Source organism: Pteropus vampyrus, unplaced genomic scaffold (genome assembly GCF_000151845.1).
Source record: "Pteropus vampyrus isolate Shadow unplaced genomic scaffold, Pvam_2.0 Scaffold91, whole genome shotgun sequence".
Lineage (NCBI taxonomy): Eukaryota > Metazoa > Chordata > Mammalia > Chiroptera > Pteropodidae > Pteropus > Pteropus vampyrus.
Window position 1 is genome coordinate 4,702,250 of NW_011888872.1, and position 17,299 is coordinate 4,719,548.

Sequence of the window (17,299 nt, forward strand, 5' to 3'; positions counted from 1 at the left end):
AGGAGAAAATTGCGTATGTAGTTGTGTTTAATATTGTGGAAAGAATGATTGAAAACCTAAGTGGTGGGTACATATACATTTATAAAACAATACTGGCAAGTCCTTTTACATCACCAAACATAATGAACATTATTTCAGGGAAATTGAAATACTGTCTGCAAGTAAAATGTGAAATAATGTCCTAAACAGTAATTTTTTTCCTTTCTGCCAGTAGAGGGCCACATGAACAAGTTGTTGGATTGGTGATAGGGTTTATAACCTCCTATCTATCAACAAAACTCAAGAAAGTCAGTCTTAAACTTGCAACAAACAAAATTAGCACAAGTTGAAGCTATAAAACTTAACAGGAGGGATTCCTGTGTGGTTTCTCTGCCTGCAGTCTCACTTTTTTCAAACCCCCCCACTACAGTGCCACTAGATAGAAATTTCTTTTTAAAAGAGAAATCTGATATCATTCTTTTGATTTTTTTAAGCTTCTGTTGAATCCTATTGCCTATAGGATAAAGGCCAGTTCTTTAATGTGATATTTAGGTTTCTTCACAATATGAATTGAACTTTTATTTCTCACCATTGTCCATCCCTCAGAAACAATGTTCTTTAGTCATGCTAAGCTATTCATGACTCCCCAACACACACCATGCTCTTCTGTACTTTGATATGTTGCTTCTGTTGTTCTTCCACCTGAAATTCTCTATACTTCCCCTCTACATTGAACATCTACTTTTCATTCAAGGCTTGGGTCAAAAATCACCTTTCTGTGAATACTTTCCTAACTTTCCATTAAAATTGAACTTTGTTTCTCCCTTACATATCACATATCATGCATTGCACCATTTTAGAATAATCAGTGTGTCTGTATTTCCTGGCTGAACATACGGTCCCTGTGTGTCAAAAGGAAACATGTTATTTATCTTCGTATCCCCAGTGTCTGGCATGCAATAAATACTCAAAATTGTGTGTTAACTAAATGGACAAAAGAAAAGGAACTAAACAAGAAGTTCTCATATTGGACAGAGCACCTTAATATAAAATTTGGATTGACAATTGCAGCTAATCCATGTGGATGGTGCTTCTTACAAGTTCAGGAAACATCAGCTGTTCCTAAAAGATTATTATTATTGTTATTTTAAAATATACAGGAATTTTTTTTGGTGAATTTTAATTTCTTCATCACTTCTTAGCAGCCAGTTGTTTTTTTTTAAATAATATTTGTCAAGATGGTGTCTTTTAGTGCAGAAATACAGGGATATTATGTTCTTTTCAATTTGGAGAAATCCTGGAAGAACCAGGTCACTTGATTTCTAGGCCAGGTGGAATTCCACTTTCCTATTTCTCTGGAGACAGAGATGATCTACAATCTGTGTGTACTTGGCACACTCAATAAGCAGTTCCAGTCCCATTTACACTTTTATGCTGAGATAAGCATTTAAGAGTGCAATGAGGGGAGAGGAAGCATTCCTTTCACGATTCCACCTCAGACTTGCGTACCACAGTTTGTTTAAAAACACATGATATATATACCAGTAAGTAGACACAGATGATGTTTTGTAGAGGTGATCATTGCTATACCATCTGCCAGGGTCTGCAGTTGGTTAAAAAAGAAAGAAATTAGTTTGGCAGGATTTGCTCTTCACAAAATCATGTTGATTTTTGCCAATTCCATGTAATTTGATATGCCCCTGCAAAATGAGTAAGGGAAAAGTGCTTTCACATTGAGCTACAGGAAAAATATGTCCATTGTTCTCATGACCCTTGTTAAAAATAAAATTCAAGTATGAGTTAGATAGGGCCGTAGTAAATAAAAGAGAAAATAAAGGAGATTGAGACAGTTTGGTAACTAATTCAGAATGACCAAAACTTGAAAATTGTTTATTGTTGCAATATAATTAATATGCAATTGCTATGTCTTAAACTAAAAAGAAGCAGGAGATGAGATCTAAAGCCTTCTGGAATAAAAATATGCCCAATCCGGGACTTGGAAAACGGTCTATTTAGACTTACGCTAATAAATTTCCACAGAGGGTGCGCATGAGTTTGTGAAAGGTAACATTTATCCATAAAAGATTTCTTCCTAATTTAGAATCAAAGTCTTCACCTGTGTTGTGAAATACAGACTATCTAGTTGGTATTACTCACTATGACATTATTTCAGTCAGGACCATGGCTGTCTACTATATTGATTTCACAATGATTTTGGAAGAGGCTAATTGAACTTTCTCAAATACAAGTAAAGGACATAACTGATTTGTTATTCATTTTGCTCTTATTAAACTAAATGATGACTAAGTGATTTCAAATTCAGACACATTCTAAATAAATGCTGACTGAATGGGTTTTAGTAAAAGTTGGTTTGTGTGTAAAGCTTCTAGTTTTTGCTGTGAGTGGAGGACATAGATAAGAGAATCATAAATGTCTCATAGCAGCATTAACTTAATTTTGTTACTTTTTAAAAAAAGTCTTAATAAATCACATTTCCTGATACTTAAAAATCAAGTTTAAAGTTATAAAAAATATTATTTTTAACAAATTTATTCATTTAACTAATGTAGAGCATATACTATGTACAAGACACTGCAAGGCACTGATATTTGTCAGTCAAATAAAAAAGATTTGGTTTATACCTTGCATTAAAAGATCATATATGTCAAACTGTATGCCACAAATTTTATGAAATTTTATTGTTAACATATATCATTTCCTTCTATTTCATCGTGGCATTCCACTAAAGATTTAAGCTTCTACTAATTTGGAAAGACTTGCCATTTTATGTGGCTATCAGAGAATCTATAGAAATGGTTCTAGGTGTTATCTACAGTTTTCACATGCAGCTCTGTGCTAGATAGTCTTCTTTCCGGCCTTTAGTTCTTATCTTTCTGTCTTTCTCTGTGCCTAGGGGTTAATCTCTATGAACCGCATCATCTGGGTTCTCTTGCTCTCTGATTCTCTTGGGGTTCAGCAGTGAAAAGCACTGGCCGGCAATACAAGTGAGAACAGAAAGATTGGGATATTCTTTTTATTTTTTTCTTCTGCGTCATGATGACAGCAGTGGTGCCATTCTCTATGGACACAGTTCCTAACCAGTGGGTCCTCTTCCAAGACTGTATGGTCTTTCAGGGTTCTGGTAACAGTTTCCTCCTTTTGCCCCTTCAAGTCTAGGGGTGGAAGCACTCCCTACTTTTGCTCCTCCCTGGGTGATTTACCATCCTCTGTTGGTTCACTTAACTCCCCACACTTAAGTCATCCCATCATTAAATTCTCTTGTTAAACACTTCAAAGGTGCCCTCTGTTTCTCACTGGAGCTCAGGAGAATTCCCCCCAAAATAGTTTTATATCTAGGGGAAAGGTTTTCAATGGTAATGTCATGAGATATTGAAAATAGTTGGAACTATACCTGATACACAAGAATAATGGAATCCATTTCCAAACAACTTATGGGTGAACTCTTCTGCACATTGTATAATTACACATTATAGTTGGATGGTTAATTTAATTATTTCTGAAATTAATTGACTGGAAAATATTAAATCCTGTTTTTTGTTTTGCTTGCATCCAGTGTAAATATAGTGAATACTAGTTTAGAGGTTGACAAACAATGGCCTGGGGGTCAAACCTGGTCCACTGTCTCCTTTTGGAAATAAAGTATTTCTACAACACAGCAATGCCTATTTCTTCACAAATAGTCAATGGCTTTATGTTACCATGGCATTTGTAAAAGAGACTTTATGGCACTGAAAGCTTAAAATATATACTATCTGGCCTTTTACAGAAAAAGTTTGCTGACCTCTGAACTAATTGATTGAATGATATATTTGCCATTTTATTTCTTTTGTCTTCATTTAGATACAATCTTCTCTGTTTCTTGTATGCTCAATATGCTCTCTAACACATATGGTAGCTTAATAAATATTGATTAATGAAGAAAGTGAGAAAACACTAACAAAGATAGAACTCATAACCGCAGTTTTACTGTCAACCCAGATACTATACTTTCATTCATTCACAAGGTTTATTAGTCAAGTTTTTGATGTGGTTATGGGAATTCAGGGTTCTATGTTTTACAAATTGGTAATCAGGTAGTACTACACACTTAAGATATGATGAATATTGTTATTAACAATGTATTTGTATTCCATTTATTGATTAATTTAAAGTGAGAGGCATGTCCAAGCTTCGATCATTGTTATATTTTCTAATGGTGTTATGACAGTGGTACAGTTTTTTAAATAATATAGACTAAATGCAGCAATATATTAACCTCTGAATTATAGGTTTGATTTTTGTTTCTTCTTTATGTGTTATTGATTTTTCCAAATATGACAATAAAACATTTTTATGAGAAAATAAAGAAATGAGAAAATAAGAGAAAATAAAATAATTTTTAATTTCTCTCTCTCTCATTCTCCCCTCCTCACTGTATTATATTTCCTTTTAAGACTATGAAGGATAATTAAAAGGTACGCCTCCAATGTTCTCAGGTGAATTTAAAATCCTATTCATTAGATCAAGAGAACTTAGAGACCCCTTTGAAAAGCATGAGAGATTGGATTTGTTGATAGCATGTCTTTTAAAATATTTTTAAATGGTGCTATTCTTTTATTTTAAATAGCTTTTTTTGAGAGATAATTGACAATTCAGCCATTTGTTATCCCATTCGATGATTTTTAGTATATTCGCATAAATGTGCATTTATCACCACAATCAATTTTAGAATATCTTCATTTTCTCAGAAAGAAACTCCACATTCCTAAGCCATGAACCCCATTTCCTTCCAACCTTCCCAGGCCTAGGCAACTACTAATCTCCTTTCTTTCTCTATAGGTTTGTTTCTTCTGGACTTTCATTTAAATGGAATCATAAAATATATAACTGGTTCTTTGTGACTGGCTTCTTTATCTTAGCATGTTTTCAAAGTTTACCCATGTTGTAGCATGTATCAGTACTTCTTCTTTATTGCCAAGTAATATTCTATTTTATGTGTATACCATATTTTATTTATTAATCACTTGATGAGCATTTGGGTTTTTTCCATTTTTTGGTTATTATAAACAATGGTACCATTCTGCTGCTGTTTTTTTTTTTTTTTTAGTATACTATAAATAAAATAAATTTTATTAGAAATAAAATAAATTTAAATTTGATTTATCACCAAGGAGCCTGGTTTGGGTAAGTCTATTACTTCCTATAGTGTAGATCAAGATGGAGGTGTATCTTTTAATTATCCTTCATAGTTTTAAAAAGTATAGTTTTAAAAGTATGTGTAACCTGCAGCAGGAGCCTCAGTTATAATACACAGGGGAGACTCTTTCTCTTGTGATTCCTAAATGGGATCATGGTCCATCCCAACCATTTACCTTCTGATAGAAGAGAACAGAACAGATAATTTAGACCCTAACCAGATGAGTATGATTTTTCCAAAATCCTTTCCTGATGGATTTAACATTCTAAAAAAGGATGAATTCAGGACAAATAAATGACTACAAAGCACAAAACACAAGTGCCTTGAAGGAATCTTGAGAAATTTCTTCCTAAATGAAAGGAGGATTGGAGCAAACTTTTGGATTTAACCTTACAGGATGTTGCAATTCAAAGACCATTAAATCGTATAAACGTACAATCCCTCTTTTGCCAGACAGAAAAATTTCCTGATTGTACTCTTGAGATATTATAAAGCATTTCTAAGTCTGCTGTTAAACTAGAGAATTGTGAATTGGTAGGTTTTCAAATAAGTTACTCCAGACTTCAGTCTGGTCTACAGCTTCCTGTTTTTACAATTAACTCCTCATGTTTCTTTGTTGAGTGTGTGTGTGTGTGTGTGTGTGTGTGTAAAACCTAAAGATAGACCAGGAAACATGTGGGGCCATCTGGCTTTAGAGGGGAATCCAGATTTCAGTGAGGGCTAGCTACTAAATGTAAATGGGATAAACAATGCTTTGTGCCATACAATTCCTGTGCTAACCCTTCAGTCATCATTGTCCAAAATGCCCCTAATTTCTTGTAGTTGTGTTAATACTTTATGGGATTTTCATCTATGAATGAGGCAGTTTGGACTATCTTAAGATAAACCCTGGTATAGGCATGAAACCAAGCTCCTTGGTAATAAAATATTTTTATTTGCAAATAAAAATTTATTTTATTTCTAGTATACTAGTATGTTGTTTAGTCAAGCTTCTGAGGGTTAGAAAGAAAAATGGACCTGTCATTGGGCTGTTCTTGAAAGCAATGCTTCCTTTTTGGTGCTTGCTTTTCTTGGTCTGCATTTCCAAATAAAGGATTGTGATTAAGAAAGTGTCATAAAGAGTAGACGGAAAGGATTGCTAGCAACCAGAATGACCCAAAGGCTTGCATACTAGCCAGGGAATGCAAGATTCTACTCTGTATACGAGTTAGCAGTGTGTGACATTAATGCATCCTAATATTAATTAAGATGATTTTAGAAGGGCATTTCTCTGCAATCCAAAGCAAGATCCTTTCTCCTGTAACTGAAGTAGGAAGGATTACATTTCAAGTTTTTTTTTTTTTTCCTAAAGATTCTTTATTTGGAGGGAATCATGATGAGAACAACATCAATAACATTTACAGAACATTTACAATAGGTGCCATGAGAACAACATCAATAACATTTATAGAACATTTACAATAGGTTGCCATTTACTTTAACCCTATTATTATCCCTGCTTTACACATGAAGAAAGTAAAACAGGTTCAGTAAGTTGCCTGGGCTCACACAGCTGTTAAGTATCAGAGCCTGGATTTGAATCAGTCAGGAAGATTCTCGAGCTCTGGCTCTCAACCACCTAATTAAGAAATGGTGCTGTTTCTTAATTCAGTGTTATGACAAAAACATTTTTTGCTATAATTTAAAATATATAAGTAATCAAAGTAGATGTTTGTGTAAATGTAAACAGCACATACTGCAAAACTATACTACATTTATTCTCTCTCTCAAAAATTGTTTTACATGCCTATTTTGTCCCAGGGAAAAGGTCTTTATTTTCCATCGAAATGAAGAATAAAATTTGATTTTTCTGGAGAATTGCTAAAATTACTTTGATGGTTCCAGTGATGCATAGCATAGAGATTTATGACAAATATGTAATCTGTTTATTTGTCACCCAATTTGGATGACTTCCAAATGTTTCTTCTTAGTAGCTCTTGATTTTGTTTGGATTTTTTTTCAATGGCCAAATAGTCAACGTCTGAATCACGTTTGCTCGTCAGGGAATACCATCAACATGTTGAAAGACAGATATTTAAAACCCTACTACATTAACTTGCCACTCTGAAGAGCATTCATGCTTTAGAGGACCTGATTTTAAAAAGGAGAAGAAAATAGGGGTGGCGGGGGGGGGGCGGGGACGAACTTTCGGCTCAAGTCCTTCCTTTGCTATTTGCTGCAGTCAGTTTGCCTATTCCGTTTTGCTGGCTAAACGACGCTTAACAGATCAAATCAAACTGTCCGAAAGGCTGTCTGCAGCCCTCATGTTTAAAAGAGAAGGATTTCGCTCCCTTCCCTTCACACATCAAAGGCGGCACTCGGGGAGGAAATAAACCATAATTAGGCTGGAGCTAGCAGACAGACCCCTTCTCTGCCTTCCCCATTCCCGCCCCCAGACCCTGGCAACAGTCTTGGGCGCGAGCGAGGCGCCGGCCACTGCAGCAGCTGTAGCAAGGACGCGTCCACGTCCGCGCCCGCCGCCGAGATCTGGGCGGCGGCGGGGCTGGCCCGGGGGCGCGCCCGCTCGGGAGCGCGCTCATGCAGCGGTTTTCTTCTCCCACAATCCAGAGGCTGCGGCGCGGGAGGGGCGGGGAGTCGGCGGAAGGATATGGGCGCGGAGGGAGCAGCGCGCTCCTTTTGACGGCGGGCTCTCGGCGCTGGTTGGGCTGCGAGGAGAGGGGTGTGATGCGGCACTGCGGTTCCGAGGCCGTTACTCCGGCTCCTCCGGAGTGGGCAGAGGATTAGGCAGGAGCGCGGCGGTGATTTTGTCCCAGGGCTTCCCAGAAGCGCACTGAAAAGGCTGGCGGAGCTCAGAAAACTGGGTCGTTAGGGACACACAGTCAAGCCCCCACCCCCTGGGAGGGGAAGGGGGCTGGAGGCGAGGCTTGAGGGCGGCGAAGAGATGGTATCTGTTCGAGGGGAAGGGGCGAGCCCTGCCTATCGTTGGTGAGGGGCTGCGGACAGGGGAGGCTCCACGGGGTCGAAGCGGCTCCATGCCCACTGGTGGGTGGAACGTGTTGAGCGGAACGCGGAGGTCGAGCCTGGCGGCCGCTCGAAACCGCATCTAACGTGGTCTTTCATTTAGCCCACGTTGGGATTAATTCATTGGAGGCAGCTTCGCTGGTCTGGCTCCTTTCTCCAGAAGCTGGGCAACCTTGACGGGCTTTTTGTCTTGCTCCTCCATCCCCTTTTCCCTTCCTCCTCCTCCAGATGCCTTTTCTCTGCCCCTCCTCGCCCGGTACAGACATTTCCAGTGCAGGCTGCGGCTCGTGGCTGCTGTCGAAGCTACTTCTCGGGATTTCGGTTCGTTTCCCTCTGGGGTATTTTTTGAGGAGGGAGAGTTTTTTCCTCCCCTCCACGATGGGGTTTTCTTCCCGTGCCAAAATGGACTTTCATTGATTTCTACTTCTACGTTTAATGACCAATTCCCTAGGCGTATTTTTGTGGTAGTTCCTTTTTTTTCAAATACATTATCTGTAAAATGGAGAACGAGATTTTTACTCCTCTTTTGGAGCAGTTCATGATTAGCCCGTTGGTCACTTGGGTAAGTGTGGTGGTATTTATTGTATATTTTGCTGCATTATTTGTGGCTGCAGAGATGGAGGTGGGCGTTCGTGTCGTGATGATCATTCTATTCTAGGTTAAAACGTTTGGACCTCTGGCTGCAGGAAATGGAACCAACCTGGATGAATATGTGGCTTTGGTGGATGGGGTATTTTTGAACCAGGTCATGCTTCAAATGTAAGTGTTTTTTTCTTCTTTTATAGGTGACTTGTTTTCTTTGAAAAATTGCACACTGTGAACTTAGAGCTTTTATGTCTTAAGCTAATTTGGTTCTTTGGCCAAAAAATTTCAGGTGGTTTAACAATTGTAACTTGAGAGGAGTAATAATCGTACATGCCCAGCCTGTTTATCACAACCCAATGATACCTGTTAAATATATACCTGTTAAAAATGTGAAACTTTAATTTTTCATTCTGCAAACCATGTATTGTTACTTATTGTCTTGTGCTGAAATTCAAACCACATCGTGTCCTCTTTGATAATTTGGTAAAATGAGAGACAGAATGAGAATAGTTTCCTATGGGGGAAAAAGCCTTTGCTGTGAAGTTGGGTGCATTTGATGCAGAAATGTTTCTTATTAACCTTTGAGTGTAAAAATAAATGGCTCAAAATTTGAAACTGGTGAAATAATAACATTAGAGAGAATTTCAAACAATAGTTCTGATTGGGGAGGAACTGTTGCTGTAGCAAGTAATTTAAATAACTATAATAACTGAAGTCTGAGTAGATTTATTGTGTGAATTATTAGATTACTATTTGGGGGATCATTTTAAGGTATTAGAGCGAGTTTTGAAATACAGGCAACTGAAATCTTGATGACAACTAGGTAATGATTTGGTAGGCAAATCTTTGTCTTATGTTTATGATGTTGAGTTTGTATTAACTAGGAAAGTTTTGAGATGGGAATTAAATATTGAAATCATCTTGGTAGCTGGATCATTGAAATAAAAAGCTCCATTTGTATCATCGAAGATATTGTAGCATACATGCATTTTAAGTACATAAGTATAGTTTATCAAACAATATTATAGTCGTGCTCAAAATAATGTGTATTTAGCCTTATTTCTCTTGAATAGTCTGATTACAAGCATAGTTTGGAACTTTCAATTTCAAGACATTCTCATATTTTATGTGGGAATTTAGTGCATTATTAATGTTACTAGAGAATAAGCATACTGTTAATAGACAAATAACCTAAATAAAGTATCATTTCTGTATTTTATTGGAAATTATTTTTCGTTTTACATTTATCGATTTTCTTTAAAAGAGAGAAGTCAAATCCATAAATACTTGCTACAGTGATAAGTTCTCAGTCTGTGTGTTCTAAGAGATATGTAGTCTGTATGCTCAAAGAGTGTGTGCTGTTTTTCACGTATGTGTTGCTCCTACAGAGAAGTATTATAATACTATTATACTATACTAAAGTGTTTTATTTGTATTGACACCCAGAGAAATACGTATGTTATCTAAATGAGTGTATAGATTTTTTTCCATAAGAAAGATAAAAGGAATGTAGGCATTAATTATTTCCAGGAATAGTAAATATATTTTTGGCAGCTCTCCCATGGAACTATTTTTTTAATCTTTGAAATAGCTCACTATTTCCTAAGCAAAATGGTAGAATAATTAAATTGACTTCTGTTTTAGGGAACATACATAAGAAGGATAGTCATTATATCAGATGCTCAGAAGTTGTTCCCCTATGTCTCTTTTCTTGCTTGTTTTTAGACAAATTTTGAATTTGTATACTGAACTCTAAAAAAAATAGGTGTGTTCACAAAAATAGGAAACTACATTACTTTAGTTTTTCACTTTAGTGGTTTTTATTTGAATGATTCTTTTTCTAAAAAAAATTTAAAAATTTTTGAGTCCTGAATAGTTAGCCAAGGTGTTAAAAACACTATAGCTTGTTTCTACTTTGAGTACAATTTTGAAAATATACATGGGTATTTTGAAAGTAATGGTGTTCCAAAATACTAGTTGCCAGGTTGTTTTTTGAGGAGGACTAGCTTCATTCCAAACCTCAAATCTGCTTCTGTTTTCAGTTCCACCTCTCAGTTTCTTTAAAAGATTTTTCAGCGTCCTAATTCTGTTCTGAATGACCTATATAAATTAAAGGAAAAGAAAATTAAGAAAAAAAGGAGGAAGTATACTTTAGCTTTTAAAAAATAATTTGCTAAAATAAGATCAACATGAATTCTGTTTAATAAATTATTTATTTACCCAATGGGATAACAAAATATACATTGTTTTAAAAGCTATATTTTGCAAAATTTGAAATTATTAAGATTTTTGTTAAGCACTTAAGTTAATGTTTGAGTTATTGTACTCTGTTAAATTGTCGGTTGAAATTGTACCCAGAAAGTTAACCTAAAAGTTAGCCTAAGTAATTTCTAGATTACATTTGGTTATTTAATTTGTGAATCCTTTGTAAATGAAACTTTATTTTTCTTCATGTTTCTTGTGCTTGGAGTTCATTGAGCAACTTGGATCTGTGGATTTGTGCTTTTTCACAAATTTGAAAACAATTTGATCATTATTTACATACACAGTTTATTTTTTACCCTCTTCATCTTTTGGAAGTCCAGTTACATGTATATCAGGCTGCTTGATGTTCACTGATGTTCTGTTCAATTTTTTTTTTTTTTCAGTCTTCTCAGTTGCATTTGGGTAATCTTGCTATGTCTCCAAGTTCATTAATCTTTTTTTCTGTAATATGCTCTTAATCCCATCCAGTATATTTTTCATTTTAGCTGAATGTCCAGGTCTATAATTCTGTGTCAGTTATGGATTGGTTTTGATTGATTTTTCTTCTCATTGTGGATTGTGTTTTCTTGCTTTTGTATGCTTTGTAATTTTTGATTGGATGCCAGACATTTGGAATTTTACCTTGTTTGGTGCTGGATATTTTAAATTCCATTAAATATTCTTGAGCTTTGTTCTGGGATGCAGTTAACTTGCAAACAGTTTGATCTTTCAGATCTTGCTTTTAAGTTGTGCTAGGCAGTACCATTTTGTCACATTATTGAGGCAAAACCCTTCTGAGTGCTCTGGCCAGTGGGAACAGGAACTGTTCCTGAACCAGTGTGAGCTCTGGGTGGTGTTCCCTCTAATCCTTTTTGATGGTTCTTTCACTGTCCTTGGGTAGTCTCCTCACACGTATGTATTGATAAGTACTCACCTGAAGACTTGAGAGATATCCTCTGCAGAACTCTGGATCTATTGTGCACCTCTCTCCTCTCAAATACTCTGCATTGTTTATGATAGTCATCTTTCTACCTCTGGACTAAGTTGTCTCTTCAACTCAGGGAGACCACTGTGCTCTGCGTGGGTTCCCCATCCCTGTTGTGTTGCCTAGAAACTCTTTCAAGGTGATAAGCTAGGACAATTGTAAGATTCACCTTGTGTGTTTTTTCATCTGTCAGGGATCTACTGTCCTTTGTTGCCTGATATACATTGTCTTGAAAAAAATGTTTCTTATATTTTGTCCTTTTTTTTTTTTTTTTTTTTCCAATTTCAGGCGGGAGGGTAAATTTGGTTCTTGTCATTCCATCTTGGCCAGAAATGGAAATCTGTTTATATACTTATAATTAAATTTTTGCCCTGCCAGTCTTATATTCTTGCTTTCAGATGTGGCATGGAATTTTGTTATAAGTAAGCCTTATGGTAGAATTTTATTTTCATTTAAAATGTTTACTGAGAGTAAGAATATTGATAAATTTAGTGACTGGAGTGGCCATTTTGCACCCAGAACCTGAAAGTAGAGTTGATTTCTTTATGCCAGTTTACTGACTCTGCCTTAATTTCAGTTCGTTCACTAACTTGGGATTCACTGTATTCAGAGATGAATCTTGGATTTCATTGAGTAGCTCCTTGAATCAAAGAATCTCTGTAAGAGCTTGTGACTTTGTGTCAGTCCTCTTTAACTAATGGGGAGAGTAAGCTATTTAGAGATCTGGAATGATGGGCTGGCTCTTCTGCATGCCGCAGGGTATTTTCCTACTTTAACAGATTGAAATCTTTTTTTTTCCTCAGTGCTAGTTATAGACATAGGGCTTGGTGGCAGTGAAGTAGAAGTAACCTTTTTTTTTGTTAGATGTAATATAGTTCTGTTACCAATTTTGATTACTTGCTGTGAATTTTCAAGGAATTTGTGACAGTAGTTAATTTTATAACCTTAGCATTTTAAAAGCATGCTATTCATATTACCTAAGCATTTGAAAATATGGTTATGTTAGGTTAGGGTTTTAAGTACTGAGAAAATTGTTGGTAGTATCAGAACGATATTTGGAATTACTCTATGATTCAATCTCATTAGTTAGCAATAGGGATCTATTTTTGAAATACTTGGTGATATACTTGTTATGGCTTTTTTCTTCTTTTAGAATCTTGAGGAACTTTAGAAATCATCTATGAAAATCATTTTTATTAAACCCCTGATACATGGTCATCCAACTTCTGTTTAAGTATTTCTTGAGAAACAGCTTCATAAAGTATACCTAAACCATTTATCTGAAGAGGAAGTTGACCAAGAAATGTTTCTTAGTTCTATCAGCAATTAAGATTAAAAAGTAGATTGTGCTAGCTTTATTACTATAATAACCCTAACATGACTTATAAAATATATAGGTTGTCCTAGCAAGTATGGCATTGACTCTGAATTTTGATATAGTTACTCTCAGGTTTTCTCATTGGGCCTTCTTTTTTGTTTAGTTTTGTTTTTGTTTGTCGCTTCTTTAAAAACACATGATGTAGTCAGAGTTGCTGTCTTATTACCAAGTTTTGTGATTTATCTCTCAAATATTTCTCTGATGTGTCCTGACTCTTAGATTAATGTAATAGCCCCTGGCTGGTCTTCTTAACCTTTGGGCTTGCTCCTTTCAACTTGTCTTCTCATCTATGATCATATGAAACTTTCTAAAACACTCCTATCTTTAAAATGGTTCAATAGCTTCTGCCTTGACAGTAAAGTAAACACATTACTTAAGCATGCAGACTCCTTTGAGATCTGGCTCCTGCCTCATTCTGTAGTTTTATCTTTTCATACATAGTATCACTTCTTAGTGCATAGCTTAAGATTAAGCAAATTTATAATTCCTAAAGATAAGCTGTGTTCTCATCGATTTTTGTAGCTTTCTGTACATTCTTCCCTTCCCTAGAATACTCTTCTGCCTCCTCACTGTTGATTTGTTAACTGACTCCTGCTTGCTTACTGTCATTGTTTCTCTGCTATTCCCTGGCTCATCCTAGGCTTAGAATTCCTTGTGCTTCTCTAAGACCCTATATATACTTCAGTGATAGCATTTATCTCACTGTATTGCAGTTCTTGATATATTTGACTCTGTTGACTAGCCTGTGAATTTCTTTTTATTTTATTTCTTTTTATTTTTTTAAGTTTATTGGGGTAACATTGGTTAATACAATTATATAATTTTTGGGTGTACATTATAGTTTGACATCTATATATTGTGTGATTACCACCCAGAGTCCAGTTTCCTTCAGCTACCATATATTTGATCCCCTTTATCCACTTCACCCTCCATCAACCCCCCTATATTTGACCTCCATTACCCTGTCTGCCTCTTCCCTTCTCCCCCACCCCCTACCCTCTGGTAACCACTAGTCCATTGTCCGTGTCCCCGAGTCTCTGTTTGTCCTGTTCATTTGTTGCTTTTAGGTTTATATCCCACGTATAAGTGATATCACGTGATTTTCAATTTTTTCAGTCTGGCTTATTTTGCTTTTATCTCGAGGTCCATCCATGTTGTTGCAAATGGCAGTATTTCATCTCTTCTTATGGCTGAGTAATATTCCATTGTATATATGTACCACAGTTTCTTTAGCCAGTCATCTATTGTAGGACACTTTGGTTGCTTCCACGTCCTGGCCACTGTGAATAGTGCTGCTATGAATATCAATGTGCAAATATCTTTTTGGATGTGAATTTTCAAGTCTTTGGGGTAAATACCCAGTAGAAGGATTGCTGGATCATATGGTAGATCAATTCTCTATTTTTTGAGGAACCTCCATACTGTTTTCCATAGTAACCTGTGAATTTCTTAAAGCCAGGGACTTATATCTTCATTTCTCTAATCCTAGCATAGTGCTCAACATACAGTAGGTTCTTGCTAAACTTCTGTTGCATGAATGAATAATAGGCTGTGCAGTAAACTCGAATGAATTTGGGCTTTGAGTCAGACAGACTTCGGTTCACTTCTCACTGTGCTAGTTATTAGTGTGTGACCTTAAACAATTTACTTAGAATATACAAATCTCAGTTCCTACATCTATAGAATGGGAGATAATGTTTTCTTCCTGGAGTAGACATCATCTCTGCTATTTTCTGTTCTGTCGATCACAGTATTCCCAGTGCTGGTTGTTGTCATTATTATCCTCTGCTATACCGTACCTACTTATTTATATTTCCTCAAACAAGTCATGGCCATTCACAGCTTAGTTTTGTATTATCTCTGTTGATGTCATGCCTATATAGCTGTATGATCTTTAGCAAGTTACTTAATTGCTCAATTTCCTTATTTATAAACAGGATAAAAAGAGAATCACAGGGTTATTATGGGAATCTAATAGAATAATTTGTGCGCAATGCTTAGTATATAGCAAGTGTTCAGTAAATGCTAGGTGTTGATATCTTTATTGTTTTATTACTATTGTTTTATTACTTCATTGTTTTATTACTATATAGTAATCAATTTGCCTAGACTGCCTTTTCCCCACTTTTTTTTTGCCTAGCAAATTCCTACTTATCCTTTAATACCCCATGAAGTCCCTTGGCAGAGTTAATTGCTCTCTCCCCTATGATTTCTATCTACCTTTTCCAAATTGTTAAAGTGATGTGACTACTAGACAGTATTTAGACGGTAGAGATTTTGTGTTATGTGTATCCCTAGCACCTAGCATAGAACCTGGCACATACCACTGCCACTTAGTATAAATTTGGTATGTCATAAGTTTTCAGTAAATGTCAAAGGAATGAATGAAGACATTTTATAATTTTATTCATTTCCAAAATCTGAGGTCACTCTAGTTTTAGTATTGTAGTATTAGTATTGTAGTATTTAGTATTGTAGTATTAGTATTGTAGTATTAGTATTATAGTATTTAGTATTAGTATCTAATTCTAGTATTGTAGAATTTAATTTGTTTTACTTTTTAGTTTGTCTTCTGTTTCTCCTTTTCTTCTGTTCTCTCTCTGTCCCTTTGTTTTTGTTACCTTTGTTGGATATTTTTCCCACCTTTGTTACATCTTGCTTGAGGTGATAAGAACAAGTCATAGTCCATGATTTTGTCTGATAGTGGAATACACTGTGCCTTCAGTTTGGTTTCCAGTAACTTTCCTGATGGTGTCCAATATATTGAGATTTTTGTCCGCAGCCTTATGTTGGTCTGACGTCTTCAAGACAATCCATAATGATTCTCAGTATGAGATATATCTGGTTAAGCTATAGAAAACGACGACAACCTAGAGAAGAACAGGTGAACTAATTGCTACATATGGGAGTATTTCTAAAATTTTTAACTGAAATTTCTCTCTGTAATATATATTAATGATGGGAAACTAGTCCTCACAGGATAGTTGGAAAGGAAGACCACTTCTTAATTGTGCTCTTTCAGAGGAACACCAGTTACCTTCTTTTAGGAATTATGAAACAGATTGGTACCACCTTAAGCATTAAATTTTAGCATTTTAAAATAAATATTCGAGAGTTTAATTGATACTGAGATGTCTGTCTAATATTTCGATTTAGTTATTAGTAAACTAGCTACTTTTAGAGTCAGTGTGGTATAAAGGAAAAAAAAGATAGACTTGAGGGTTATAAGTTAAATCCTGGATCAGTCATTTAATGTATTACTTAACCAGTTATTGAAATTAGAAAATAATCTTAATATTTTCTTTATTCCTGATTTTATTCCTATATTATTTTAGCTCTATTTTGCTGGTTAAATGATAAAACTAGGCTTATGAAAGTCATAAACTTTATTCTGAGTGAATAAAGGAAGCCTTTCTCTAATATTAGTAAGGCCTAGAACAAACTTTTATTTACTACAATAGTCCTAAATATTTAAACCAGGCAAGCAAATTGTTAAATATGTCTTTTATTTTGATAAATACGCCTTCATAATGACTTAAAAGGAAAGATTCAAACTTAGAATTTGTGGAATTCAGAATTTATAAACTCATGGATTCATATCAGAATGTGGTAGAGCCCAACCTCCTCCTGTCATCCCTGGCTCTGTTGGGCACCACAAAGGGGTGTCCTGTGTATGCCTGTGGACATCCTGCATGCATGCCCGTGGTCCAAGCTCTTATACTCCCTCCTCCAAACAGCTCTTTCTTGGCCCAAGGCTGTATACATCTGGAAAAAGAGGCCTATGCAGGCCCTGAAATTGGGTTGAGGTATTTAGGTAAGAAATTTCAAAGTTTTGGATAATTGGAGTATCAGCTAGAAGGGAGTAATATATGGGCATATCTTCTTGTTTCCGTGGACTTCTTGCCCAGTG

At 35.8% G+C, this 17,299-nt stretch overlaps 1 protein-coding gene across 7 annotated transcripts in view; it reads left to right on the forward strand.

Moving 5' to 3' along the window:
• The first annotated feature begins 7,857 nt into the window (after positions 1–7,857).
• Positions 7,858–17,299, forward strand: part of CCDC88A (coiled-coil domain containing 88A) — a 110,815-nt gene continuing 101,373 nt past the window's right edge. For 3 of the 7 annotated variants that reach the window (XM_011363951.2, XM_023532861.1, XM_023532862.1), the window contains exons 1-2: positions 7,868–8,759; positions 8,856–8,956. In XM_011363951.2, the coding sequence (XP_011362253.1) occupies positions 8,697–8,759; positions 8,856–8,956 (164 nt within the window). In that variant the 5' untranslated portion in view covers positions 7,868–8,696. Of the gene's footprint in view, positions 8,760–8,855; positions 8,957–17,299 lie in introns of all 7 variants that reach the window. The other 4 variants (XM_023532860.1, XM_011363952.2, XM_023532863.1 and 1 more) reach the window with 4 other exon arrangements.